Source organism: Marmota marmota, unplaced genomic scaffold (assembly GCF_001458135.2).
Source record: "Marmota marmota marmota unplaced genomic scaffold, marMar, whole genome shotgun sequence".
In the NCBI taxonomy this organism is placed as follows: domain Eukaryota; kingdom Metazoa; phylum Chordata; class Mammalia; order Rodentia; family Sciuridae; genus Marmota; species Marmota marmota.
Window position 1 is genome coordinate 5,641,357 of NW_026000249.1, and position 27,395 is coordinate 5,668,751.

Consider the following 27,395-nt stretch of genomic DNA (forward strand, 5'->3'; position numbering starts at 1 on the left):
GCCTTAAAAATTATGTGCTATTATAAAGCAATCTTTGTTCCTTGTCCCATTCATTCAGAATGCTTAGTTATTAATTTTAAATGACATCTTCCAATTTAGTCATCTAAAATAATCTGTATTCCCTTTATTTTAAGGTATGTAGTGTCCAATAGGGTTCTTTGGTATAAATTTGTTTTTGTTTAAGTTTCAACAATTAAATTTTCATTCATTCAATATGTGACATGTTGATTCCCTTATTTTTACCATATATACGGAAATGCTGCACTCATCTTTGGTTTCGTAAAACCAGGTTTCACATTATAATTTAACCTTCCTTTGTCAAGTACAGTAATTAACAAATGTACACTGCCGAATTGTTTGATAGATATTGCTTGTACAGAGATGTGTCATTTTCATATATGCACATAATCAGTTATGAGAAATAGACCTATAAATTTGAGAAATCCAAGAAAAGTACTTTATGCATATTTCTAATCCAAATTTAAGTCCCTTTTCATTCAATTGATCAAAGTTCCCTTTAAAAAAAAATGTAGGCCTGAATGAAGCAGCTTAGCAAAACAGTAATACTGACAAGACATCATCTTACACCATTAGCTAACATGGACATGAAGGCAGTGACCATCTACAGTGTGTGAAATGCCACAAGAAGTCATCAACAAGGGAGGAGAGTTATGTCAGTCCAATTTCTTCAAGAACACTACGTGGGGTCTCAGCTTCCTGTGGAGGAAAAACGTGAGACTCTGGTAAGCAGATCCAGGGAGGGAGTCTTAAAAATGTGAAAAACTGACATAAAGGGCATGCACATTTTACAGAAGAAATTCAGTGTTACAGAAGCATTCTACTAGTGACAGCCAGTGGTTATCTAGGGATTTATGCCCATATCATTGGCGACCACAGGATGTTCTCGGCATTCATTAAATACCAACTGATTACATACTAATGTGCTCGGTACTGTTGCCATAACACAAAAAGCAGTCAAGCTCAATGGAAGCTCACTGGCAATGTATGAAATTGCTGCTACTCAATCATATACAGGAAAGATTAACTTACTTTTATAATTCAAATAAAAAGCAGGACCCGCCCCCACCAAGTCCTGAGTTCCTACAATGCTTCACCTAGTGTTTTCCATGCTTTTTTGTCACATACTGAAAAAACACTCTGGAACTAAAGACTCTTTGTCTTATGTAACAACCAATACTTGTTTTTAAATGTTAAAGGTAGACAAAGCAGCCATATGTAGAAAAAGTACTTCAAAATTTTCCAAAGGGGCATAAAAAAGGACCAAGTAGGTCAACTTTCAGGTATTATTATCAATTTTGTAATTAAAAGGTCACACAATATTTTAAGAGGATAACTGTAAATTTTTAGTATCTAATAATGAATAAACTTACTTTTGCATCCTATTCGTGGTACAGCACAAAACAAGGAAAGAAAACATTAAATCAAAAATCTTTAGAACATTAGATTTAATTGTATGTAAGGCACTTCATGGTATAATCATACATAAGATTCTACAGTCTGCTTCCATAGTTGGAAAACAAGAAGAATGGTACTTACCTTCATGTTGAGAGTAAATGAGTTTAAGGCTCAGTGCCTGGTGTATAGAAAGTGCTCAAAAAATGTTAGCTGATAATGTCATTACGTAACTAAAATCTAAATAAAGGTATTTAGCATTCAGTGCTATATTGAAGTACTATAAACCAATTATATAAAGTTCATATGATGACTTGTCAGCACGTTTGTGTAGTACTAGAAATGAGTAAAAATTAGCTCGAGTGAAAAAAGGCCTTTTTAAAAAGGCAGTCTAATCTATGGAGCATGCTTGCCCTCTTAAGACTGAACTTCAATCTAATCAGGTTACAGATCTAAATAAAAATATAGATGAAGGATAAGAGAACAAGTAAAACATTGACACAAGAATAAAACGAGCCAAATACAGAATGGAAGAAATTTTATGGCATAAATACCCTGGTTCAAAAAAAAAGATGGCAGGGGGATAAAAAGTAGGCTTGTGAAGAATTAAAACAGACTTAAGTCTGATGCATCAACCAGATACAATGTGGGCCTTGATTGGAATCTAGTCTTAAATCGGTTATAAAAAGACATTTCTCAGATAAGCAGAAAAAACAGGCAGGCAAAAGATATTAGGATCACTTACTGTTGATTTTGTTGGGAATAGTACTTTATCTGTTGGAGATACCTTCTAAAGTATTCAAGATGAAATGACAGGATGGAGAGGGCTTGCTCTCAAATACTGAGGCAAAAATAGGGGGAGCTGTGCTAGAGCAAACAATATTAAATTGATGGTTGCTGAAGCTGAGGGATGTGTGTACAGAAAAGTTCTTCATAGTATTCTCTTGAAATTTGCACGTTAAGTTTTTGAAGAAAGTCTGATGGAAGTGATGGACCTTCAATGTTATTAAAGGATGCCTACACTCAATTCTATACAGTTTACATTCCCAGCTTGTCCATGTAAAAATGGCCCAAAACTATTCCCTGAAGCCAGTCACACACACCCATACCACACTTGCTCATTGCTTATAGTCTCATATAGCATTTCCTGAAGAGAGTCAGATTGCTTTTTGAATATGAATTACTTAGTGTATTTGTTCTTTCTAAGAGGCCTAGTTTCATTTACATATTTTAATCTTTTCAAGTTGTACAAGTAGAATATTTTACAAATTATGTTTAAAATATAAAATGTACTTTTCACGTGTTCACACTGAAATCATAGCTCAACATTACCTAGAAAAACTATTATCTAAAGTCAAATTCATAGAAACAAAGTACAATGGTTTTGTGGAGAGGGATGTAGGGAGTGGTGGATTGATGAGTCTAGAGTTTCAGTTTTGCAAGATGAAGAAGTTCTGGAGATTTGTTGCACAACAATGTGAATATACTTGACACTATTGAACTGTAACCTTTAAAATAAACTCTACATTATGTGTTTTTACCACAATTTTAAAAATTACCTGGAAAAATGAAAATATAAAACATTATCTTATCAAAAGGGGTGGAGAAGAAAAAAGTCATCCACATGAGACAAAGTACATGCAATACTTTTATTTTAGACATGCAAGAAAAGCTATTTCAGAATCTACTGATTTCAAGCAAGCAGCTGTATACAGATAACAAAAGCAACATCTTGTTACAGCTCAGCACACAGCATCCAAAGCAAACAGGCATGAGACAATGCATATTTATGCAGCATTAAAACCAGATGAATAACATGTTGCAGGGCAGGGGGCGGGATGAAGGGGGAAAAAAAATGGAAATGAAAGATCAATGTTTCCCAGTGCTTCAAATGTAGTGTATTACAGCAAGAATGGTAAGAATGGAAATAACTGATTTGTTACTTGCCTAATACAAAGTTTCCTGGTAGGTTTTCTTTCAGTGATAAACTAGTTTGAGTATCATCTGAAGTTATTGTGTAATGAAAACTTACTTAACTCAGTCTTTAAATTCTCTAGATTAAAATAATGAATGATTTGGTACTTTTCCTTTGATGATAAAATATGCTACATGTTTTATTAAAAGCATGTACAATGATCAATGTTAAAAATTTTAGTATTCAGAAATATAAAGCCATAATTAACAAAGCACTACATATTTAAATGAAGACTTAATATATTAGAAAACTATTAATAGTAAAATATAAACTTTAAGTATTGAACAGTATTGGAATTTTTGAACTATATAAATTAGCTCAGTATTAATACTTGGAAAGGGCTTTCCACTGAGCAATAGTGCAGAAGAGACTTTTCTGACACAGCTTTCTGATAGTTCAATATCATTATATCACACAAATGTGATTCAATAAATGTGGCACTACAAAATTTCTTAACTGAATGTTTTAACTTTAAATATTATATACTAGTACAGATTAATTTTATTTTATTGTATTATTTCCACATACCCTTTTATGTGATACATTAGAACATTTTAACTCAGTCTGCAAGACAATCACACTATAGTTTTTTTTTTCCCCCCTTCAACAATTGAAGACTGAACAACTAAATATTATGGCACTGCTTATTTTGACAGAGTAATTCAGCCATAGTCTCTTTGGTAAACAATAATGATTGCCATGTTTTCCTCTTATAAGATTAATCACATATGGTTCATTAATAGTAACATGCATGTGTTGAAGATGAAATATTACTCAAAACATTCACAGATCATACTTTGTCAGAAGAATTTAAATCAGTTGTGAACAGGAATAAGTTATATCAAGATCATATATAGAATGAAATAAAACAGGAAAGAGGAATGCAAACAGGAAAAAATACAATTGTAATGGTACTGGTTCTGAAATGTTCTATTATTTTTACAAGATAGTCAGCAAGCTGAGGATATTTTCTTTCATAAGTATATCAGCTCTCTATTTCCTCTGTGAAATTCTGCATACTCGATGAGTAGTCATTTAGTACACAGGGACATTAAAATATTCATGACGTGGCTACAAGAGAAATGCATATATTCTTATACACAGTACACAAACTGATACAGACACAATCAGATTTCTAGAACATTTAGTTCACAGTAAAGTTGCCTAAAACTTAAGTTTTTGTTTGCTTTTGTTCTTTGGTTTATGGTTGAACATTTAACTTCTTAAACAATGCCCAGGCATTCAGATTCATCTTTTAACTTTGTATGATGAACAAAATGATGACTGTCATCCTACAAAATCCTACAGTACTGTATTTACTAATAACTCTGAAAAGATTTCCAGTGTAAGACATTTGGTCAGTTCTTAGTTAACTGAAAATTCAATTAGAATACTTCCTTTCACAGTGTCTTGAGTTCATCAGGATTTTATTATATCAAGCAGAGATCCCAGAGGAAAATCTTCCCCAAGCAAAGGGAAAAGTAGTCAACCATATGGTATTTTAAGTAGCAATAAAGGCTTTTTTTAAATATTCACTCAGCTACAAAGACAAAAAATCCAAAGAATGCAACTTTGAGACTAAGGATATTAATTTTTAAAACATCTTCAAAATAGACTTTTAAAGAACCCTTCAAACAGATTTGTTACATATCTATGCCTAAAAACTTATATAACAAGATGTTTCTCACATCAACAAGGGGAAAAGGTAACCTGAGGTGGGGTCTTAAACTGACCCTAGAGTGTCCCAGAGAGATGTCCTGGGCCTCCAAAAATTCCCTGAAATTAGAGGCAAAATTCTGTGTCTATTTTCCTAGGAAGAGAGCTCTTTACCCTTTAGACTCTTAAAGTGATTCTACCCCCACCAGAAGTTTATGACTCTAAAAAGTTTAAAACTTCTTATGTGTTTTGAAAGTCTCCTCCTTTTAGTATTTATTCAAGTTGGAACTCTGAATTATTAGGCTACAAATGCGTGGAAAGTATTAAAAAAGTAACAGATTCCTAAACTTATACAACCGTAAATAAAAAGTATCTAAGAAGAAAAGCCAGTTATATTTTAATTCTCAGATAATTTCTAAACATTTTTGAAGAGACAGCTGTCCCTTTTTTCCCCACTCAGAATATATAGTAAAATGAAATAGCAAGCAATTAAAATAATAGTGTTAATAATAAATTACATCCCAAATACTTCCTTACTGAAGCTTTCGTTTTCATAGGGAAATTCTACTTGTGTACCAGTGGCATGGAAATTCACGGTATTTAATGAATACCTATTTTTTTCAATGAAAAATAAATCGTAAGCCCCAATGATAGATCATTATCAGAGCAAAATTCCCTATGAAAACATTTGTTTAAAAATTGGGACCATCCTTTAGGATTTATATAATTGAGACTTTCCAAGTAATGCTAAAATATAAATAACACACTTAACAAAATTATAATTACAAACTGAATTCACATATCCTACTACATTTTGATGCATGTCAGAACTCCAGCACGTATTCTAGTACGCTTTCTTACACCCAATGAAACTCTTGCTGTGATACATAGTCTCTGTTTTCTGGAGAGAGAACAAGAAAAGTTTAAGTCTGTCAAATAACCTTCACCTAAATACCAGTTCTTTGCCTTTATATTATATAGTTTTTAATGTTTTGGTTTTCTCTCTTAATTTTATATCACATCATCTAAAAACCAACTATGAAGAGTTTTATGCCCCTTAAAAGAAAAAGGTGGCTTCCCAAATAGGGCTGAGTATGGAGTCATTTCTCCCCCACAGAAGACTTCCTAAATGAGAACAAAAGTTCTATATGAACAATTCTGAAATATGACTGCCCCAAGCATTTCCATCACTCATTTATCTGATAGATCTTTTACTACCTTTAGAAAAGGAAAGGGGTGATGATAAGCCAAACTATTCTTCACAGCCAATGATCCAATTACTGTACTCTAAACAAGAAATTAGCATTCATCAATTGTGAAGAATACTCTCCATAGGGAGAAACCCATCTTCATTGGAAAAACATTCTTCAAAAAGAAAGAAATCCTTGCCTAGTATGTGCATAGCCCTGGTTCAATCCCCAGAAGGGGGTAAGGCATGGGCCAGGGGAGAAAAATGGAAAAGAAACTCTAAAATAATAGCACAAAAAGAAATGTTGGTATAAGAAATAGCATTCTTTTATCACTTTTAAGTTGGGATAATGTGTTTTAAATAATTTCCCATTTCTGAATGCCAGGGTCTGACAAAGTTCTGCTCTAAGTAAATACCTTAATGACCAGTTAACATGAAGTTGATTTCAGCTAAATGCTACAGACATGCCAATAATTAACCAAGAATATTTTTTCCTCTTGCATACAAATAAAATATAGTGGGTTCAATATAAACTGCAGTATTCTGTGCCTTCATACTATATCTTTTGAGTCACATAAAAATCAATTAAGATTAGGGAGGTTGACAATAAAGTATGTCACAGCACACAGGGGACCCTATGCAGACTAGGCCTACTGTCTTGCGGTTCCCATGGGTGCCTTTGGAAATAGTCATGTACACTACTCAGCAAACTATGAGCTTTTCAATACACTAAATTAAGTAGGAATAAAGAACAGAATGGTTGTGACGAAACAATTTTTGAATAAAGATCACAAATGTATTATTTTCAACCTGAAATAGGCCTTCAATCCTGGGCAATCCTTTGCCCATCACTAATTTGCACCCTAAGTCTACTGCCAACCCTCCACACTGACTTCATCTACCCTTCTCCTTCTCCCCAGTCACAACCATTCTCCTCTAGATGATGTCAGTGTCATCTCTCATGGCAAGAAAACAACTTTCTCAATTTTGTTTATGCAACTCATAAAGGGGAAAAAAAAAACCCTACACCTTTACCCCGTTATTTCCTCATAAGGACTCTTCTTGTCCAAGAACAATGCTTTTAATTCCATTCCTATTCTCCCTCCCCAAACAGTCCATTTTCCCCTTTATCCCTATTTGCCACCATTCTTTCCATCAGCTCCTTCTCCTTTATATACATGCATCTTTTCTTTCCTCTGCACTAAGAATAATTTTATTCTCAATCCTGTACAAAAAGGACCAGATGTAGTGGGAAGTGTAGGCTGACAAACAACAGAGAGGAATCAAATTGCACCTGTTCTCCAAAAAATGCCTACCTTCCTAAGAAAAGCCCGACCCCATTTACCATTCAATTTCCTAGATATCCACCATACTAGGCTATGACTCACATGGAAAGCCAACTGGGAAGCGATAATGAATACTGGTAAACTAGCAATTATCTGCAGGCTTAAGTCTTGCTGAGATGAGAAGCGCTGAAGTAAACTAATGGTACTTAACACCCAAGCTGAATGACTAGTCTCCTAATTCTAGTATATAAGGTGGTAAAAGAAATAATTTACATATAATGAAAAGCAAATATAAATAAGTATATTTTCAAGTTATTGATCTACTGCAGATTTTTGGTATAGGGGCTTCTTCACTTATTATTTATACGATACTATTGTATCCTTTGTCCTTCATGTTCAAGACACAATGGCCCTTTTTAATCCCCCTAATTGAACTATGTAGCAAAGCATGCAAAGTCATTATGTTCAACTCTGGAACCCTATTATATGGGTTAAAGCCCCAAAGGGCCAGAGAGTATCTAATGTCACTAAGATCTATTTTGAGCAATGAATTTAAAAAGAGAAGAACTGGGAACACTTTATAAGGCACCTTTTAAATGATAGGGCTCATGGTGTCAGTCTTATTTCATGAGCATTTGTGAATTACTGAGAAAGTCTAGTGATTTTTTTTTAACACTATTAGGCAATGAGAGGCAAGATCTATGTGGTTGCTCCAGATGGTTACTGTCTAAAATGGCCAAGAGCAGACAAGTACTTTATATGCTAAAGCTTTATTTTAGTAAATTCTGCTCTAGTTGTACTATCTGAAGCAACACAATGTGTACTCTTTCATTCACACAGGAGAATTTTTTTTAATATTTATTTTTTAGTTGTAGTTGGACACAATACCTTCATTTTATTCATTTGTTTTTATGTGGTGTTGAAGATCAAACCCAGGGCCTTGCACGTGCTAGGCAAGCACTCTACTGTTGAGCCACAACCCCAGCCCCAGGAGCATTATTTTTATTTTTAAAAAAGTTCTAACTTTTTTTAAACATTTTCAGAGGTAACATTTAAGTTAGTCATTATCCTCTAATAGATTTTGTTTTTCCTCACTTGATATACCTTTAGTATCTTTCCATATTACACAGAAAATTTGGTCTTGAAGTTGTTTTTTTTTGGGGGGGGGGGATACCTGGGGATGGAACTCAGGTGTGCTCTACCACTGAGTTACATCCCCAGCCCTTTTTATTTTCAGATAGGATCTTGCTAAATTGCTGAGGCTGGCCTGGAACTTGCAATCCTCCTGCCTCAGCCTCCTGAGTTGCTGGAATTACAAGTGTGCACCGCAATACTCAGCTATGATCTCATTTCTTTTACAGCTATGATAGCAGCTTCATGTATGACTGTGTTGTGATTTTTTTAACCTATTTCCCACTGATGGACATTTGAGTACATTCCGATGATCTAATATCTGAGCCACGTCTTGATGCATTTGTATATTTCCACTGAATAAAATTCTTGGAAGTGTAAGTAATGGGTCAAATGGCATAGTGTGCTTTTAGTCATTAATATATATCTCCAAAGTAATCCTCCAAAACAAAATACAAGTTAAGTGCTCACAAGGAGGCACCAGAGTGTCTATCTTGCAAATCCAAGAAGAAACAAAGGTCTCCTTGATATTTTAATTTGCATTTCCTTTTCTTTTATTTGTGAATTACTTATTCATGTCCTTGCTATCTTTTTCCGTTGTGCTGTTCATCTATTTCTATTACATTTGTCTTGAAAATAATGATGAGAGTTAGTTAGCTTATAGATGCTGGTTTAAAACCTGTTAGCTATAAAATACTAAGGACAAATTACTTTCTCTGGCAGTTAACTGTACTTTTTAAATAAAAAAGGTAGAAAAATTAGCTTATCAAATATAATTTTAGACTATAAAGAAATATTTTAAGCTTATTCTAGTTTACCTGTATTGTATTTGCCTTGAAATGACCTAAATTCAATCAGGGCTTTCTAAACAAAAAATTTTCTTGGAATCACAAACTCTAAAATACCTTTACTAAGTAAACTGTTTAAGGCTAAGAGGATGTAAAAGAACAATAACAAAAAGTCTAACTACGCAACAAAAGAAAAGTCTATATGTATAAATTCTGGTCATTTAATCTATTCTTCTTTAAGAAATAATCAAATCCCTAAGGTAGATGGGGAAATGGGCAGAAAATTCAAAAGTGTTCTGCCTGCCTGCAGGGTAGACTCAATTTTGTTTCCACATAAAAATTCAATTGCCTTAATAGAAGTGAACAGATTTGGTTGTTGTTGAGGAAATTAGATTATATAGTGACATCCTACAAGCCTTGCTGTGGGACAGGTTCTAAAGTCAACCACAGATTATCTTCCCAGTCACTGGTTATCAAGTAAAGATAATTTGGGTGAATAACTTTTATAGGCATTTATGTGTTTTTTAGCACATATATTCTTCTTTCATAATTTTTAGGGTTTTTTCTCTTCTCTTCCTTTTCCATTTTTGATTAATGTCTTAGCCAGTTATTTATACTATGGACTATGTATAATACTGAAACAATGTAGCAGTCTATAAATGTAAATGGGATTTTTCTTCCATGGTGTCAAATTAAACCAGGTTTTCTCAACCTGGACAGAACTGACACTGGGATTGGATAATTCTTGGTTCTGGTTCTGGGGGGCTAGGGGGTCTGTCCTGTGCACTGCAAAATAGTGAGCAGTGTCCATATTCTTTACTTACTAGAAATCAGTAATAATGTACTACCAGTTGTGACAAGTATGTCCACATAGTTCAACGGACCTTGGGAGAGCACAAATGCCCAACCTCCACCAGAGAAGAGCCACTGAATTAATCTGGTTGGTGGGATAAGATTATATATTCAATTGTGTTTGCCTATATTTGCTCATTTTTCTATAATGGAAATTAACTTTAAAAAAGGCAACAGAGGAAACAAAAGAAATTATAATGTCAGAGAAAAAATTCAAATCTAAATTTTTCAGAAAGTACTATTCAATTAAAAAAAAAGAAAATCACCACTGACCCTTTTGGAATGTGTTTTTTCCAGGTCCCAACCCTATGGCTCATGAAATCAATTTAGTAAGTCAGGATAAACATTCAAACACAGAAAAATAGAATATAATAGAAAATGAGAGATTACAAAAGAAGAAACCAGAGTATTATTCAATAATTTTTTATAGTTATGTACTATTATGATATAAAAATGTATTACTGTGGGTTCTTGTCAAAAACATTTGAAGATCAAATTTACTTGATCAAAGTTATTCCAACTTTACATCATTACAAATAGCCCAAAGTAATAAGAAGTGATTCACAATAAGCTAGAAAAGAAACAGCAGGGAGGATAATTCTTAAAATTCTGAAAATCAGACAAAGGAAAAGGGCTAAAAATCACATACTACAAAATGATTACAACATGGAAACAAGTAACCAAGGACACTAGCCAAAGTGTTTCTTACTAAAAGTAAACCAGGTGTGGAGACAAACATGGAATATTCCAATGACTTAGGAGGCTGAGGCAAGAGGATCACAAGTCTGAGGCCAGCCTCAGCAACTTAGCAAGACCCTGTCTCAAAATAAAAAAGGCCGGGGATGTAGCTCAATGCTAAAGTTCCCTGGGTTCAATCCCCATTACAAAAAAAGAAAAGTAAAAGGCAAGATTTATTCTGCCTTCTGTATATTCCCCCTTCTGGATTGTCCATCTCAAGAATCAATGTAACCAATTGGTTCTGGTAGACCCCAATTAAGATTACATATGAAAAATTAAAATATGATGGCATAAAAGACTATAGCTTTGTTAATTTTTTGCCCAATTTAAAAGAAAGAGGTTTAAGCTTAAAACTTTTAACATAAATAGCAATAATTACAAAGGAATTTCAGGAGTTTGTCTTATTAAAGCAAATCTGCCGCAGTCTGGCTGGGCACAAGTCAGAGCCACTCAAGCAGGAACAAACTTTATTTCCGAACTCCCCGAAGGCCACCCACACGGCCTTCTCGGGACACACCACACACCAACAGGAACTCCCTCTCCTGGAACTTCCCCCACCAACTTGAACTCCCCAGGCAATCCTCGGGAGAACTCCAAAGTAGCGGGAGCCCTGAGGTGGACAGTAAAGGTCTAATATACAATTGAATCAATCCAGCATCATCTTAATGGCTCGCCTCTCAACCATTACTTCTGGCAAAATGCCAGGGGCCATTCTGACTCTGCTGTGGCTCTCAGCATCTCCCCCCTTCTGTTTAATTAAATACCAAGCATGTGGCTTAGGGACCCTGCCTGTCTTAGGTTGTCCAATACTACACAAATCCTAGGAGGATTTGTATCAAAATACTTTTTGCTGTTAAATGGCATTATTATATATATTTGAAAGCATCTACCTCTTTTAAAACAACTAAGATATTCTTGAGTTTGACTAACCTGCCCCAATATTCTTAATTAGCAAGGTGTAATTTTTAAGATAACTCATATCTTCATTTAAAAGGTATAATGTTATCCTTCAAAAAGTCCTTATTTACTTAAAATAATTTTAAGTTACAAAAGCCTCATTTTTTTAAAGAAATCACTTTTTATCCTAAGATTCTTACCTTTCCATTTTATGCAGTCCCACAGATTTATTAATTATTACTTTCACAGATACAGCATAGTACTAAGACATATCATGCAGCCCCCAGCACTAAAACAAATCAATTTTAGCAGCAGTAATTCTCCATAGAGTACCACTTTCTAAATGAGGCAGATAAACATCTGCAAATCCAGTAAATCTATTCATAAAGTGGATCATCTTGAAGTAGAAGCAAATTCATGAGTATAATAATGCTTGCTTTTGGTACCTCACTTATTTTCCATTGCAGATTACTTCAGTGAGAAACGATACCAACAGCAAACAAAGCTCAAAAGAAAAACCACCACAAATTTCAAAACGATGCTGTTAGTATAAAAAAGAAAGTTCCACACATCTCAAAGCGCTGATCAACACCATCATGCATCTAATGCTGAGGGTTAAAGCCCAATGCCCAGTATTTAACTATTTGATCTTCACAGATCAAGCAAGGACTTTAAATCATCTCACGTGCAACAGTGTTTGCATAGCACCCCATTTTATCCATGCCACAAAATGGTAAATTTAGTAGTTACCAATAAATAAGTTGGGGGTCAAAGGGACTAAAGCCTTAGACTGCTCTTTATCATAAGATATCCTCAGACAAACCTCCCCATTCTTCATTCTGGCTCTATAAAATTAAGGAGCAGAGAAAAACTGGTAAGTGGCTGATTTTTTACAGAAAAAAATGCCATGCTATTATTTCCTTTGTCATTATACATGTATGTGTTTATAAAATAAATCCAACTGCATCATCATACTCCACTTCACCCCCCCCAAAATCTGGCTTAAATATATATGTGTATGGGGGTGGTTACTCCGAACATTGTAAAGAATATCTATCAATAGGGCTGGGGTTGTAGCTCAGTGGTAGAGTGCTTGCCTAGCATGTGTGAGGCACTGGGTTCAATTCTCAGCACCACATAAAAAATAAATAAATAAAATAAAGGTCTTTGACAACTAAAACAATATATACATATATACATACATATATATATATATATATATATATATATATATATATATAAATTACCAATTTAGCAACCACAACAAGTTATACTTTAATAATTTAAGAGTCAACTTTAGTACCAGTGGCATGTTAAGATGAAATGTTTAAACTCCCAACAAACATTAAAAATTGGAAAATGGGCCAATTTCCAGGCTTCCCCCCAAAATCTAATCGTGTATTCACACAACCGAATACCAAAAGAACAAGCACAGAGTTCAGTCTACAAATGCCAAAAATGATCCCTTGTTTACTAAGTAATTAACCACAATGAAAAAGGTAACATTATTCTTTGATTACTTATGCTGATATTTTAGCAATTATTATTTAAATATGCATTTGTTTTATTCTTATTAATGTTTATGCTGACAACCTACTTGAGCCAATGACAATCTGTCCTGTTTGCCTATAAGATGAAAGACTATCTAAATTATGTAACATTCATATAAATTGGGTAAATCTAATTCTTAAGGATAGAAACATCTTACAAGCTAAAAAAGAACTAAAAACCAAAATCATTCTGTGATTTCATTTATCTTTAAGCCCAACAGATATAAGTTCATTTGAAGTTGAAAGATTTAGAGCTTAGAAATAACCCAAATAAAAGACCTGACACTAAACAGAAAAATCACAATGCATACAAAATTAGATTAAGAGCTGGGGTTGTGGCTCAGAGGTAGAGGGAGTGCCTGGCATAAGTGAGGCACTGGGTTCGATCCTCAGCACCACAGAAAGTAAAATAAAGACATTGTGTACACCTATAACTAAAAAAATAAATACTTTTTAAAAATTAGGTTAAAATAATCAGAACTTCTGCTACAAACTTAAGGCTGAATAAAGTATCGTACAGCCATATTTACAATTTTGGAAGTAAATTCACTTCATGACACTGACTAATTGAATACTACACCCCCAAACAGCAAAACCAAAATAGGTAACATAAATTTAAGCATTTTGATAAATCTAACAAGAAATAATTTGAAAAATATTATTTATATCTACATAGTCAATAAAAATTTCTAACCACTGATAGTATGAACAACAAAAATCCCCAGACTAAGAGGCTAAAGATGGCATTTATATTAGGAATTATACTCCTATAGTAATGCTTTTATCTCCTAGTATATTAAGTACTATAAGCTAAACATAGCATCATTGTCATATATTATAAAATTTCCCAGTATCATTTAAAAAATAATCCAGGGCTGGGACTGTGGCTTAGTGGTAGAGCGCTCGGCTAGCACATGCAAAGCCCTGGGCTCGATCCTCAGCACCACATAAAAATAAATAAGTAAAATAAAGGTATTGTGTCCATCTACAACTAAAAAATAAATATTAAAAAAATAATAATCCAGGCACAAGGAGATATCAGTGCCTTAAACATCTAAGGAAAACATTAAAAGTAAGAAGCTGAACTTCAACAACTTTCAAAATGTTTTAAATGTTTAAAGCAAATGTAATTAATCAGAAAATGATGAAAAACTTGGAAGAAATACCAGGTTTTGATAGAACAGAATATAGGTCCATAATAATGAAATACAAAAGTGACCAAGGAAAAAGACAAATATGAAAAATTCCCAATTCCTCATCCTGGATTCTACCTAATATTTAAAAGTTTGTTTAGTGAGCAGCAAAATAAGAAAGTACTAACTTTAAAACCAATTTTACAACCATATAATATATGCTTATAGTCAGCACACCTGATGCTAAAAATAAAAATCTCCAAATATAATCACTGTGGCAAACTGTACACAGAAGGAAAAGGGTCTGTTCTCATTCTACTACTGAACAGCAGACGGTATGAGGACTGCCGACAAATTCTTCACTTTTGCAGGTACCCTAACTATTCTTTTGATAACTACAAGATAATTAGGTGCACAAGGCACTGTTGTCACCTCAGCTTTCAACAACCCCTACCACTAAGTGTTGCAGTAGATTTCCCTAGTATTTCCCTCCTCTCCAGAGGCCAATAGTAAAGAAATTATAATGGAGAAAGAGAGTAAATCTTCTCTCATTTCATTACCTTAAAGCTTGCCATTTCTGTAAAAATAGAAATGCTAAAAAACTGAATTTAAAGTCTCCTTTAGTAACTGAAAAAAAGCAAGAACTGACAAATACATGTGTAATGCACAATGAGGGGCTAATATAAGCTAGAAATATAAAACCATACTTTCAATGCTTCTGTAAAATACACCTGTGAATCAAAAAAATTCAACTTTTTATATATACGTACATATACACACACTTAACAACTGCCTTAATGAAAACACACTACATTGTTTTTTTCTATTTACTGACCCTTTCTTAAGTTATAAACTTTCTATATGATAAAAACCACAATTGGCTCTAAGGCATAATTCCATTTAGTACCTGAATTAAGCTATCATTAAATTTTTTTAAAAAGGTAGACTTATATCAACATGAAATTTTAAATTTCAGAAACAGAAAGTACATAAGTATCAAATACATGCATGGTTACCCCAGGATGACTGAAGTAATTAAAAAGGGAAGGGGGTTATTATGGTTCTGGAATATGGAGGTAAGATGAGAAAACAGTAGATTTATAGAACATGGTTTGCTATTTAAGAAAAGCAAAGTATGAATACTTTTTAGCTTTATTAATATAAAACTAGAGGGTTCTACAAAAAGTCTAATTGGAAATCCCTACCACTTGCTTGGCTACATTTGTACTTAATGGATATGAGGTGAAAATATGAACCAATTTGGAATGAAAATGCTGTAATCTCACAGTCAACTCCCAATTAAAAAGGAGGTTGGTTGTCTTAAGTAATTCAAAACAATGGATGGAGAGTTCTCAACTTGCTGTAAGGTTTAGCCAATATTTTCTCTTTTTATAATAGTCTGTCCTAGTAGGGTCCAAAACTGGGCCATCAAAAATAAGCTTGACCAACAGACCATCTCTAAAGTGAACCATCCATCCATAGATAACTGAGTTGATGTGACTGACACATATTTCAATCAATAAACTGCACATGGATAATACATGCCAAGCATGCTCTGGGTAACTACTGAAACTCTAAGAAGGATGACTGAGACTTCCCTAGCAAGAGCAAAACATGCTAGTGCCTAGTCAGGAAAACAAGTGACTTACCTCCTGTAGTAGATCAGCCTGCTCAATTGCTTTAAGGACATTTTTCTTGGATGTTTCCTGAACTTCCCCTCCCAAAAGAAACTCATCCAAAATAAAATAAGCCTTCTCGAAATTAAAGATGATATCAAGTTCACACACCTGAAAAACAAAAACAATACAAACAAAATCCCTCAAACTGTTAAAACTTAAGCAAGCCAAAGAAATCTGACCAAAGTGAATCAATTTTAACTTTCTAAAAATAGCAATCACATTGACTAAGCATCATTAATTTAAGTAAGCATAATTTTCAAATTTTAAAGTACTTGAAAAAACAATGCATACAAGATAAATAAGACATGTCTCTGCATACTCTCAATATGAGCAACTTAGTAATTTTCTGCTCCTAAAACTGATCTTTAAATACTTATTTCCTGGGTTATGTGATTAAACTGCTAACCAAATCTGAATTCTGCACTAAGCACTACCATGATATTAATGTTTGCAGTCAAAGTCCTTTCTATTGTACTATTTTAAAACTCATTGTAACCATCATAATTAAATGAGTAGATCTGTATGGCCAATGACCCTGTAAGTTAACTGAGTAGACAAACTGAGAAAAAGTTATTATTGCTTTCTCCCTGTAATCCCCAATATATGCAAATAATAAACTTGTTAAGAAAAAGATTATTTTTTTTTAAAAAAGGAGAGAGATGGTATTCAATTTCCTAAAATAAATACTCACACTGCCAAAATACTTGTCAAGTAATTCCACATAACGATGAATTATTTCCAGGGTAATTAGTTCATTGTCCTGATCCTCAATAGCGCAGCAAAAATACAGACTAGCATATCTATAACAAAAAACAAATGTGGAAAAAAAGTTACCCCTATAATCATGTTTTCTAAATATATTTTCATATTCTATTGTGGAAGGTCTCATGCTATAAGCATGTTTATTTCTTTTCTTACAACAGTACAGAATTTTTTTCTCCTAGACTACAAAAGTAATAAATGCATGAGATATTTTGAAAACCACAGGCAGGCAAAAAGAAAAAAAAAAAAACCACTAAAATCATACCATCTAGAAAGAGTAACTGATTTTGCTCTTTGTCCTTTCAGGATCCTTTTTATGAACATTTGAAAACAGTTGACCCAGGTTTTACTGACTACAAAATCTACTAAATTAGAGCAAAATACACCGGGATTAATTCAAACTACAAGTAAACAGCAAGTAATACAGATCTTTCAACTGAAGGACTTATTGAAGATATTGTCAGATGAGGTCATTGCCTTGGACATTTTACTGAAGCATAATATATACACAGAGAAGATCTCAAGCCATAAAAGCTCGATGAGTTTTCAAAGTGAACCCATTTATGTACCAGCACCCAGAACAGAATAGTACAGAACCTGAAGACCCTCTTCTTGTCACAACCTCTCATCACTATAGGCAATTGTAACCACTGTTATCCTCTAATAGCACAGAATAGCCTTATTAAAGGAGGTTTCTAGGATTGTGGAATAATGTCCACCCCACAAAAAAAGAATGACAGCTCCAAGTTATTATAGAAGTTTGAAAAATAGAACAGAAAGTTCTTATTACTTAAGGGAAACTTGAGACTCATCCTCAAATTTTCCCACTTCCACACTGTTGAATTAAAGAGGAGATTCTTTACCGGAGAAGACAGAATAAGGCTGGGACACTTACTCTCCTCCGAATCAGGATTCTGGCACATGGAACTGGGTTATGCCTGATCCCAAAAAAACACACTTACCTTGAGGCATAACAAGTCCTTTAGGGAGGATTAAATGAACATTTCAAAATGGTTTAAGTGTACTTAAAGCTTTTGAAAGGAAAGAAAATAAAAACCTAAGATATTCTAAACAAGTCTCAGTTTAGATTGTACTTTTCAATGAGGAGCACTTATTATTTTTTAGAAAATATGACAGGCAATTACTGCTTATAGTATAATGTGAAATAATATAGAGAAAACATACACAACTTCAGTTTTAAGATTCAATGAGTCCCTGGCTCAGTATAAAAACAACCTATTATTTACACAACACTACTAATTTCAATATTATCAAAACCATTTTATCTTATTGGATCTTTTCTTTTTTTTAATATTTATTTTTTAGTTGTAGTTGGACACAATATCTTTATTTTATTTATTTTTATGTGGTGCTGAGGATTGAACCCAGGCCCTTACACATGCTAGGCGAGCGCTCTACCGCTGAGCCACAATCCCAGCCCCTTATTGGATCTTTTCAACAGCAAGTACTATCATCTTTGATCACACACAAAAAAACCCAACAATCAATGAAGCCCAGAAAACTACTGTGACAAGAAACTGGTCTCCCTCCTTAACTCCAGGTCCTTAACCCTTTCACTAGACTCCTTTGTCATACGTATCATGTCTTCATTTTTTCCAATTTATTTTTTAAATTTGTTTTAATGAGTTATTCATGACAGAACTAATTTTGACACATTGTACACAAATGGAGCACAACTTCTTATTCCTCTAGCTATACATGGTATAGTCACACGACTAGTGTAATCACACATGTATATAGGGTAATAACGTCTGTCTTACATCATGTCTTTTTGCATGTCCTAACTTCTACCTAACTTCCATTTTCTGAAAGCTATTTAAAATGGTGGGTCTCCCGTAGTCACATAAAGTAGGCATCTGAATGTATTTGTTTATCATCCTGAAGGGAATCAATCATGAAGACATAACAAGGCATGGCTTCCAACTTTAACAAATGATGTCTCTCTTTCCCATCATTACCCTGTTTTTGATCATCTGTTCAAAAAGCAAAGGAATATTCCAACTCTAAGTTCTTCCTAATCCATGCTCTTTAGTAGAATTTTGAATTTGGAGAAATTCACAGAAATGATAAATAACATTCCCTGAATTAAGAAAACTAAAGGGGCTGGGGTTGTGGCTCAGAGGTAGAGCACTCGCCTACCATGCATGAGGCACTGGGTTCAATCCTCAGCACCATATAAAAATAAAGCTTAAAAAAAAAAAAAAAAAGAAAAAGAAAAAACTAAAGATTAAAAGGACTCACATAAAAATGGTACATTAAAACAAGCTATGCTAGCTGACGTGAACAGAATACCAAATAATCCTATTACACAGCATTTACTAATAATTTCGAGTAAAATTCCTTATTTTCAAGATTTCCTCAATGCTGGTGTTATATAATCTAATGGCTGCACCATCGTTACTCCTTATCTACAGTACTGCCTCTTACAAATACTTAAGATCCTTATTTACTTAAATATGAGTCAAAGGTCTGAAATTATAGAAATCATTCAGAAGCATGAATTTAAACACCAATCAATAATGTTTTTTGGTAATAGGGATAGAACCCAGAGGCTCTTTATCCCTGAGCTACATTCCCACCTCTTTTTTTTTTTTTAGACAGAGGGTCTCAATAAAGTCTGGCCCCAAACTTTCCATCCATCTACCCTCAATATCTGGAACCTCTAGGGTTACAGATATGTGCCATCACACCCAGCTATTGAATATTTTTAAAAAGAGGAACAAGTCCCACCAACACTATCTAAAAAATTTTTGTTTGGGTACTGGGGATCAAACCCAGGGCCTTGTGCATTCAAGGCAAGTGTTCTATCACTGAAATATATCCCTGGCCTTCTAAATGTTTACTTTCATTAAGAATGCAAAAGAGAGGGGCTGGGGATGTGGCTCAAGCAGTAGCGCGCTCGCCTGGCATGCGTGCGGCCCGGGTTCGATCCTCAGCACCACATACAAACAAAGATGTTGTGTCCGCCGAAAACTAAAAAAAAATAAATATTTAAAAAAAAATTCTTTAAAAAGAAAGAATGCAAAAGAGGGCTGGGATTGTGGCTCAGTGGTAGAGTGCTCACCTAGTACGTGTGAGGCACTGGGTTCGATCCTCAGCACCACATTAAAAATAAAATAAAGATATTAAGTCCATTTACAACTAAAAAATAAATATTTTTTAAAAAAAGAATGTAAAAGAAGCTGTCAAATTAATAAATTCTTGGGCTGGGGATGTAGCTCAGTTGGTAGAGTGTTTACTTTGCATGCACAACGCCACGGGTTCCATCCCCAGCAAGTGTGTGCGCGCGCACACACACACACACACACACAAAATTTAATAAATTCTTTTTTTCAGATGAACAGAAAGCTATCAGGATCATAAGCCTTTTCAGAAAGTTTAAAGAAGGAAGAAACAGAAGTCTGGCTCCAAACTCGAGTCCTCACTCTAAATGAGGCACTAAATGTTAGCTAAGGCTTCCGCATATTTTACCATTTTAATCTTCACTACCTTACCAGAGATACTATTATTGCTTGAGTTTATAGGAGATCCAGGCTTGGGTACAGCAATTTGACCCCACAGCCGAATTTTACATTAAAAACCATAGCCAGCAATCGTATTAAAATAAACCTGCACCTGGTAAAAATTAAACTATGCTCAAAGCAGTATTTTAAGAGCTTCAAAGGAGAGAACTAAAAAATGTCATACTGATTTTAGTAAAAGATTACCAAGAAAACCTGAAGTGTTTTCCCTATTTTTAAAATCCAATTGGTTTGAAAAAAAAAACATTTTTTAAAATTCAATAATGAGCTCATTTTGTTCTCTTAGTACATATTTGTAAGTCTAAATCTGAAGTGAAATTAATAATAGACTAGTAAGAAGAAAGGTATGTTTGGTTATTTTTAGTACGGTGGATTAAGGCTTACTCTAATTACTGGCACTCAGAGAACATCTGAAAGTGCCTATTCTTATATTCAAACACATGACTTCTCTGCAGTCAGCTAAATTATCAGCTGACTATGGGTGAATGTAGCTAAACTATTCTCAATACCCACTAGTATGTCATTAAGAATTCTTTTGTTAGTAAAGAAAATCAATAAGTACCCTTTAACAAATTCTCAAGCTAGTAATGCATGAACATATTTTTAAATTAATTTAAGAAGACTAATCCAATGTCTCTTTTATAAAGTGCTGCATAAAATAGGAATCAGAAACATACAATATTCTGTCTTCAAGAGATCTTTAAGAGTATCTATTTTAGGGATGAGGAAACAGAGGCAAAGTGACTTGCTTAAAGTCACAAAACTAGCTAATAGCACAAATGGACAATTCAGGTCCTCAGATTTTCAGTCTGTCTTTTCAGCTATATTTTCCTTATCTCCCCTACAGCTCCCCTCCCCAAAGGGAAATCTATATGCCAAACACTTGGAATGAAGAATGTGTATGGCCCAATTTAACAAAAAGGACATAAAAAACCCCTGCTGATATGAACAGCAAAAGAGCTGTTTGAACAGCAATTGAACAACAATGCATGGCGATGCATACCTATAAATCTAGCTACTCTGGAGGCTGGAGCAGGAGGATTGCAAGTGCCAGGCCAGCCTGAGCAACTTAAAGAGACCCTGTCTCAAGGTAAAAAAAAATTAAAAAAAATAAATAAAACGGTTGGTGGTGCTGCAGACATGGCTCAGTGGCAGAGTGCTAGTGCAAAGCGAGGGGTTAAATCACTAATACAAAAAAAAAAAGAAAAAAAAAGTGCCTGTTCAGAATTTCTCAGGAGCTAAGCAGTAATTCTCTGGTTTAAAAGGCTTTTTCATCCAGGTAGAGCAATGAAATCAAATCACCTGATAATATCAACAAAAATATATGAGGTGGTAAGAAGATGAAATGGGGGAGTATATAGAAAAACAGATTATAAATTCCATGTTTTGGGGCTGGGGATGTGGCTCAAGTGGTAGCGCGCTCGCCTGGCATGCGTGCGGCCCGGGTTCGATCCTCAGCACCACATACAAACAAAGATGTTGTGTCCGCCGAAAACTAAAAAAAATAAATAAATATTAAAATTCTCTCTTTCTCAATCTCTCTCTCTCTCTCTTTAAAAAAAAAAAATCCATGTTTTGTACATGATTATTTCAATAAAGCTACGTTTTTTTGTTTGTTTGTTTGTTTGTTTTTTGTTAAGCTCACCTTTTACTTAAGGGAGTATTGATCTAAATATTAAAGTCAGGTTAAATATTCTTTATAACTTTAAGAAAAAGAAGTGGCCCAATAGGGACAGGCTGAGTGGAACGCATAGGAACACCAACCAGTTCTTTCCTTTATTCCTTTTATTCCTTTATTCCATTCATAGGCTTGAGTCCCTTGCTGGTATTTTCCTCCTCCACACGGGGGACTCCTTCCCCTATCTAAAAATAAGCTTAAGCCTCTCACACCTTTTTTCAATCCTGTCCCCAACTCCTATGTCTAGGGGTGGTTACCACCTCTCTCACAGCAAAGCTCCCCAAAATAGTCTCCATGTGCTATTTAAATTACTCTACCTCTTCACTCTTTCCCCATTACATCAAGAGTTCTGTCTCTACTACTCCACTCAAAATGTTCTGGCAGAGGGCAATTTTATAAAGTGCTTACTACAAAATCTACCAGATTCTTTCTTCACCTTCATTGAATTTTATGTGACATCTGGCATTAGTTGATCTTACTCTTGAAATTCACTCTGCTTCCCTGACTTTACTGACCTAATACTTACCCTATGCCTGCCACTTGAAGGATGGATATGTAACACTTTTCGTCTAAGTTTCCCCAGAATTCCATGCCTATGCTCAACACAACCCACCAGAAAGTGAGACATTTCAAAACCAACTTGTCTAAAAATTAGCTGGGTTCTCTAATTTACCATTCATCCCATCAGCCAAATTAGAAATGTGAAGATCACCCCACTTCTCCCATTCCTTGGCAGTCCTCCCCACTTCTAGGTGTGACCAAGTCTGATAAAACTTCCCTAGGTAAGAGCTCTCCTTTACAAGCCTCTGGGTTCAGGACTTTATTATTATGCAGTCTCCTACAGATCCTGCAGGTACCAGTTTCAGTCCCTGTCCTCCCCCCACCCTTTGTCATTCTTCAATCTCTTAAAAAAAGCTCACCTAATCTTTTTTCACTCCTATTTAAAAGCTTTGCCTCCATACTTGAAATTTAAATTGCACCCCCCACCCCCAGCAGCATATGACCTCCAACAAGTCACTTTTCCCAAATATATTGTTTTAATACAATAGAAATTTGATCAATATCATTATTTTTCAAATTCAGCTCGGTTTCCTGTGCAAAGAGTAGAGGCCAAGTGAGCAGGGTGATGGGATACCTGTGATTTCACAAGAGCAGTTCCATTTCTGCTTGTTTTATTTAAGACTCTATCCCTGGGTCAAAAAGCTTAAAAAATAAAAAAGTACTTGACTAGATTATTCTAAGATATCTCCCAGATCTCAAGTGCTATGATTTTTCTAAAATCTTTTCTCAACAACTATAAACCCAACACTATACAAAAATCACCCAAACATGATTAAATGATTAAATTCATTGTGAAATAAAAAGAAGTCTACAGTATTTAAGAAACTCGCTTTGTCCTACAATGGCCACTTCCTTCCCTGCCACCCACCCCTCCACACACAAAATGAAACAAACAAACAAAAAACCATCCACACTTGGAGTATAAAAGAGAAAAAACAGACTTCTCTTCTACCCTCATGGCATTCCATACTGTTACTTCACTGTATACTCCCCATACAAGAGAATTTTTTTATATGCAGAAATGTTTTAATGTTAAATTCAGTAAATTATTCAAAAGGGAACAGAAATGGGGAAGAAGCAAATAATGTTCCTTTAAAATATACTCTGTAAAAAAATAAATTATATTTCATTAAACCTGTTTAGAACAATCCTAAAAATTTAAGATACTCAAAAGAGTTTCTTCAGATACCAGTAAAATAAAGATATAAAGCATTTTTTAAAATATCAGTGTAAAAAAAATTACCAAATTTTAAGAAACCTATCTTTGGCAAAATTATCTATCATATCTAAGAACACCTTCACCACAGCAACAAGTGTAATTCAAATTAATAAATACTATTAACAAACAGATCCTATACATACATAAAATTTTTAGACATCTGTATAATTGCAAAAGTCTATATGTAGCCAAGATGTTTATAAGATTCTAACAGTTGGATACAAGGCATGTTAAATATTAGTCATTATTTTATAAAGATTCATGGGAATTAGACTCTCATCTATGCTTGCCTAAATGCAGAGAATTACTCATGTAATTTAAAATACTGATTCTTTTTGCCCCTGAATTCACTGAATTTTCCTGAAAAGATGGTTGAGTATGACTAATCATTTATGTCTTTAATTATATAATTAGTTTAAAGATGATTTCCCTATGTATCATTTTGGCCTGGGTAACTCATTAAAACAGCAGTTATCTTAAAATAAAAAGCTTTCCTTTAAACCTATTTCATTTAAATATTTATTGATCATTACTTATAAATGTTATTGCTCAAAAGTCTGCAACTTCCCTATTACAAATGACCAATGCCAGGTGCAGTGATGCACACCTGTAATCCCAATGAGACTGCCAGGAGGACCACAAGTTTGAGGTGAGCCTTAGTGACTTGATGAGACACTGTTTCAAAATAAAATATAAAAAGGACTGGGGATGTAGCTCAATGGTAAAGCACCCCTGGGTTCAATCCCCTGTACCCACCCCCCCCCCCCAAAAAAAGACCTATCATTTCATTCTGCTATCCCACCTTTCTGATAATTAAAAATTATACCTTTTATAAACAATCTTCAGATCTCGCCACTCAAGGAAGCTGCACATTTTAGGTTTCCGTGCTAAAACGGTTTGAACAAGTTCTCTTGTGATCTTTTTCTTCTCTTTGTCTGACAGTGGGACATACCATTTCTGCAGTCGAAGCTTTCCCTGACGACTAAAAAGCAACATAAACTGCATCTGTTAAAATAAATAAGAAAATCAATATTAAATGCAATACTTTGAGTCAATAGTTATAAGATTACATGTTTCTCAGAGAACCTTTGAGGGATAGGTGTTTAACTGACAAATGATTAGCAGTCATCAATATGTTTATGCCAGTTAAAATAGCAGAAAATTATTTTAGAAAGATCTTACTACTTAGATGCAAATCTTCCCTTCCCATCCCACCTTGACCCACATATATGTGACCATATACGATATTCACCACATTATCTTTGGAGGGAAACGTGTGTATAAAAAGAAAAACAAGTAATAAGACGGAGTGAAATTTTTAAGAGAAAGATAGCTCTGGTAATTTAAGAAACGATTTTCTACCCATACTATACATTCCACACTGCCTTACCATGCATCAAAAGAGAACTATAGACATCAATTGGTTTAGGTACATTCGGAATAAACAGGAGATCTACTGTTTTTCACCCCGAGGCCATTCTAGTTCCAGGCTGAATTACTTGCAGACAAACTGCTTATCATTTAGAATGCTCTCTTCAATTTATGCTAGCATATTTTAAGCAAAATAATGATCTAAAATATTAACTAAAAAAAGGATCGCATAAATATATTTTTCCTAATAAAAGCCTGATTTGAAGTTTATGTTTTCTTCTCATTAAAAAAAAAACAAAAAAACCACAAACACGTACACAATTAAGAACTGAGTTATTAATATTATGGAAGAGAATGCAAACCTTAAAAAGGATAAAAATAAGAGTTATACATCCTCGGACAATACATGAAATACTTCATTTAAAACAAAAAATAGCGTTTACAGATGAAGTAGATGCCAAATTCTAGTATATTTTATACTTAAACTAATTTGTATGGATTTATTTGAAACTTGCAAGTCTGTTGATCGGTGTACATTTTCTTTTAAAGCCAAGATTTTTTAAATTCAACTGGTTATCTTAACTACAAACGGTAAGTATTGTTTCTACAAAGTTTATTTAAAGGTAGGATTCAGATAGGTATTCATTTTTTTTTTAACCTTTATAAGTGCCTTTAACAGTGCCACTGAGAGTAAGATTCAAGCCTTGACTCTTAATATTCACCACACCATCTTGAATTTGAACCTGGGGAGGGGGAATTTACACAACCAACAGAATAAAATGGGATCTAAATTCCAATAAGAAATTATTGCTGCTTTTTTGCGATAATGCAAAAAGGCATCAAGATACCTGGAAATTTATGACTTGGCAATTTAACTTTATTAAAGTTAAAATTAGCTTATTACTCTACTTAAAAAGCTTCCATAGCACAAGACACACAGATATTTATTCAGTGGTATCAAAGTGCCTCCCATATAAGTCCTGAAGATAGCGGCATTCGAAGGGACAGCAAGTGAAGCATCAACTGCAGTTATGCAAACCCGTTACCAAAACTTGGACAAGAATGGACCCTGTGTTCACAGATCCTGGTAGCCAGGAGGGGTGGGCGTTTGCTTTCGAAAAATACAGTATGGGTTCCCGGCTGTCTGTAGCAGGGTCCTGTAACCGCCCCAGCACTTTGTCGGACGAAGAAACAATGTATCCCCCTTAAAATAAATCATGCGCTAACATGGGGCGAAACCTGGCAGCAAGGCACAAGTATTCCTTTTCCTCTCTTTAAAAACCAATGCTCTGATTTTTGCCACAAATCACAGGGCACTACAATTCCTCGAGACTGGTGTCAAAAACAATGGGCTCAACCCTGGAGTGGGCTTGGGTCCAGCGTTCCTTGGGTCCCGCCGTCTCCGATGCCACCCCCACTCCCGGGGCCACACTCCATCACTGACCAAGCACGGGCGAGGTGACAGGCAAGGAGCGGTGCAGACAATGGCATCCGCCGCCGCGCAGGGGGCGCCAAGAGTCCGCGGCCGCCGCCGCCCCCGGCCCCTCCCCAAAACGCCCCGCAAAACTTGAGTCGATTCTCGAACCACAGGTGCCGCGGGGCCCCCGCGGAGCCTAGGACTGGCCCCCGCATCCAAACGCAGCGCAGAGTAGTGTGCGGGGCGCGGACGTGGAGAGAAGTGAGTTGCGGGGCGCGGCGCCCCAGTGGCGGGCCAGGCGGGCGCGGGGTGGGGTCGTCGGGGCGTGCGCGGGGCGGCGGGGGGCGCGCCCAGCCATCCCTCCCTCTTCCCATCCCCAGCACCTCCAATTGTCCCTCGGGACTTACGGCGGCCGCTGGCCGCGGACGCGGCGGAGCTCGGCCGGCGGGGGCGGCGGCGGCTGAGGGGAAGCCCCTGTCGCCTTGCTGAGGAAAAGAAGCCGTGGTGCTGTGGGGAGGGGACCCGCTTGGAGGAGGGCAGGCTTAAGCAGCGAGGGAA

General features: G+C 35.2%; 1 protein-coding gene across 7 annotated transcripts; it reads right to left on the reverse strand.

Moving 5' to 3' along the window:
- Positions 1-141: 141 nt before the first annotated feature.
- On the reverse strand, positions 142-27,395 carry Ap1s2 (adaptor related protein complex 1 subunit sigma 2). 7 transcript variants are annotated; one of them, XR_007344789.1, is made up of 7 exons: positions 27,245-27,394; positions 24,876-25,054; positions 16,979-17,087; positions 16,258-16,395; positions 12,676-12,770; positions 1,392-1,400; positions 586-717 (listed from the first exon to the last, which is right to left on the reverse strand). XR_007344789.1 is itself a non-coding variant. In XM_048796488.1 (6 exons), the coding sequence occupies exons 2-6, from the start codon at positions 25,052-25,054 to the stop codon at positions 670-672; spliced, it is 483 nt and encodes a 160-aa protein (XP_048652445.1). In that variant the 5' UTR covers positions 27,245-27,394; the 3' UTR covers positions 142-669. The 7 variants fall into 7 exon arrangements, 5 of the variants coding, with proteins under 5 accessions (XP_048652445.1, XP_048652447.1, XP_015343541.1 ...); XR_001503774.2 differs by lacking the exon at positions 1,392-1,400 and having other exon boundaries at positions 142-717; XM_048796488.1 differs by lacking the exon at positions 12,676-12,770 and having other exon boundaries at positions 142-717.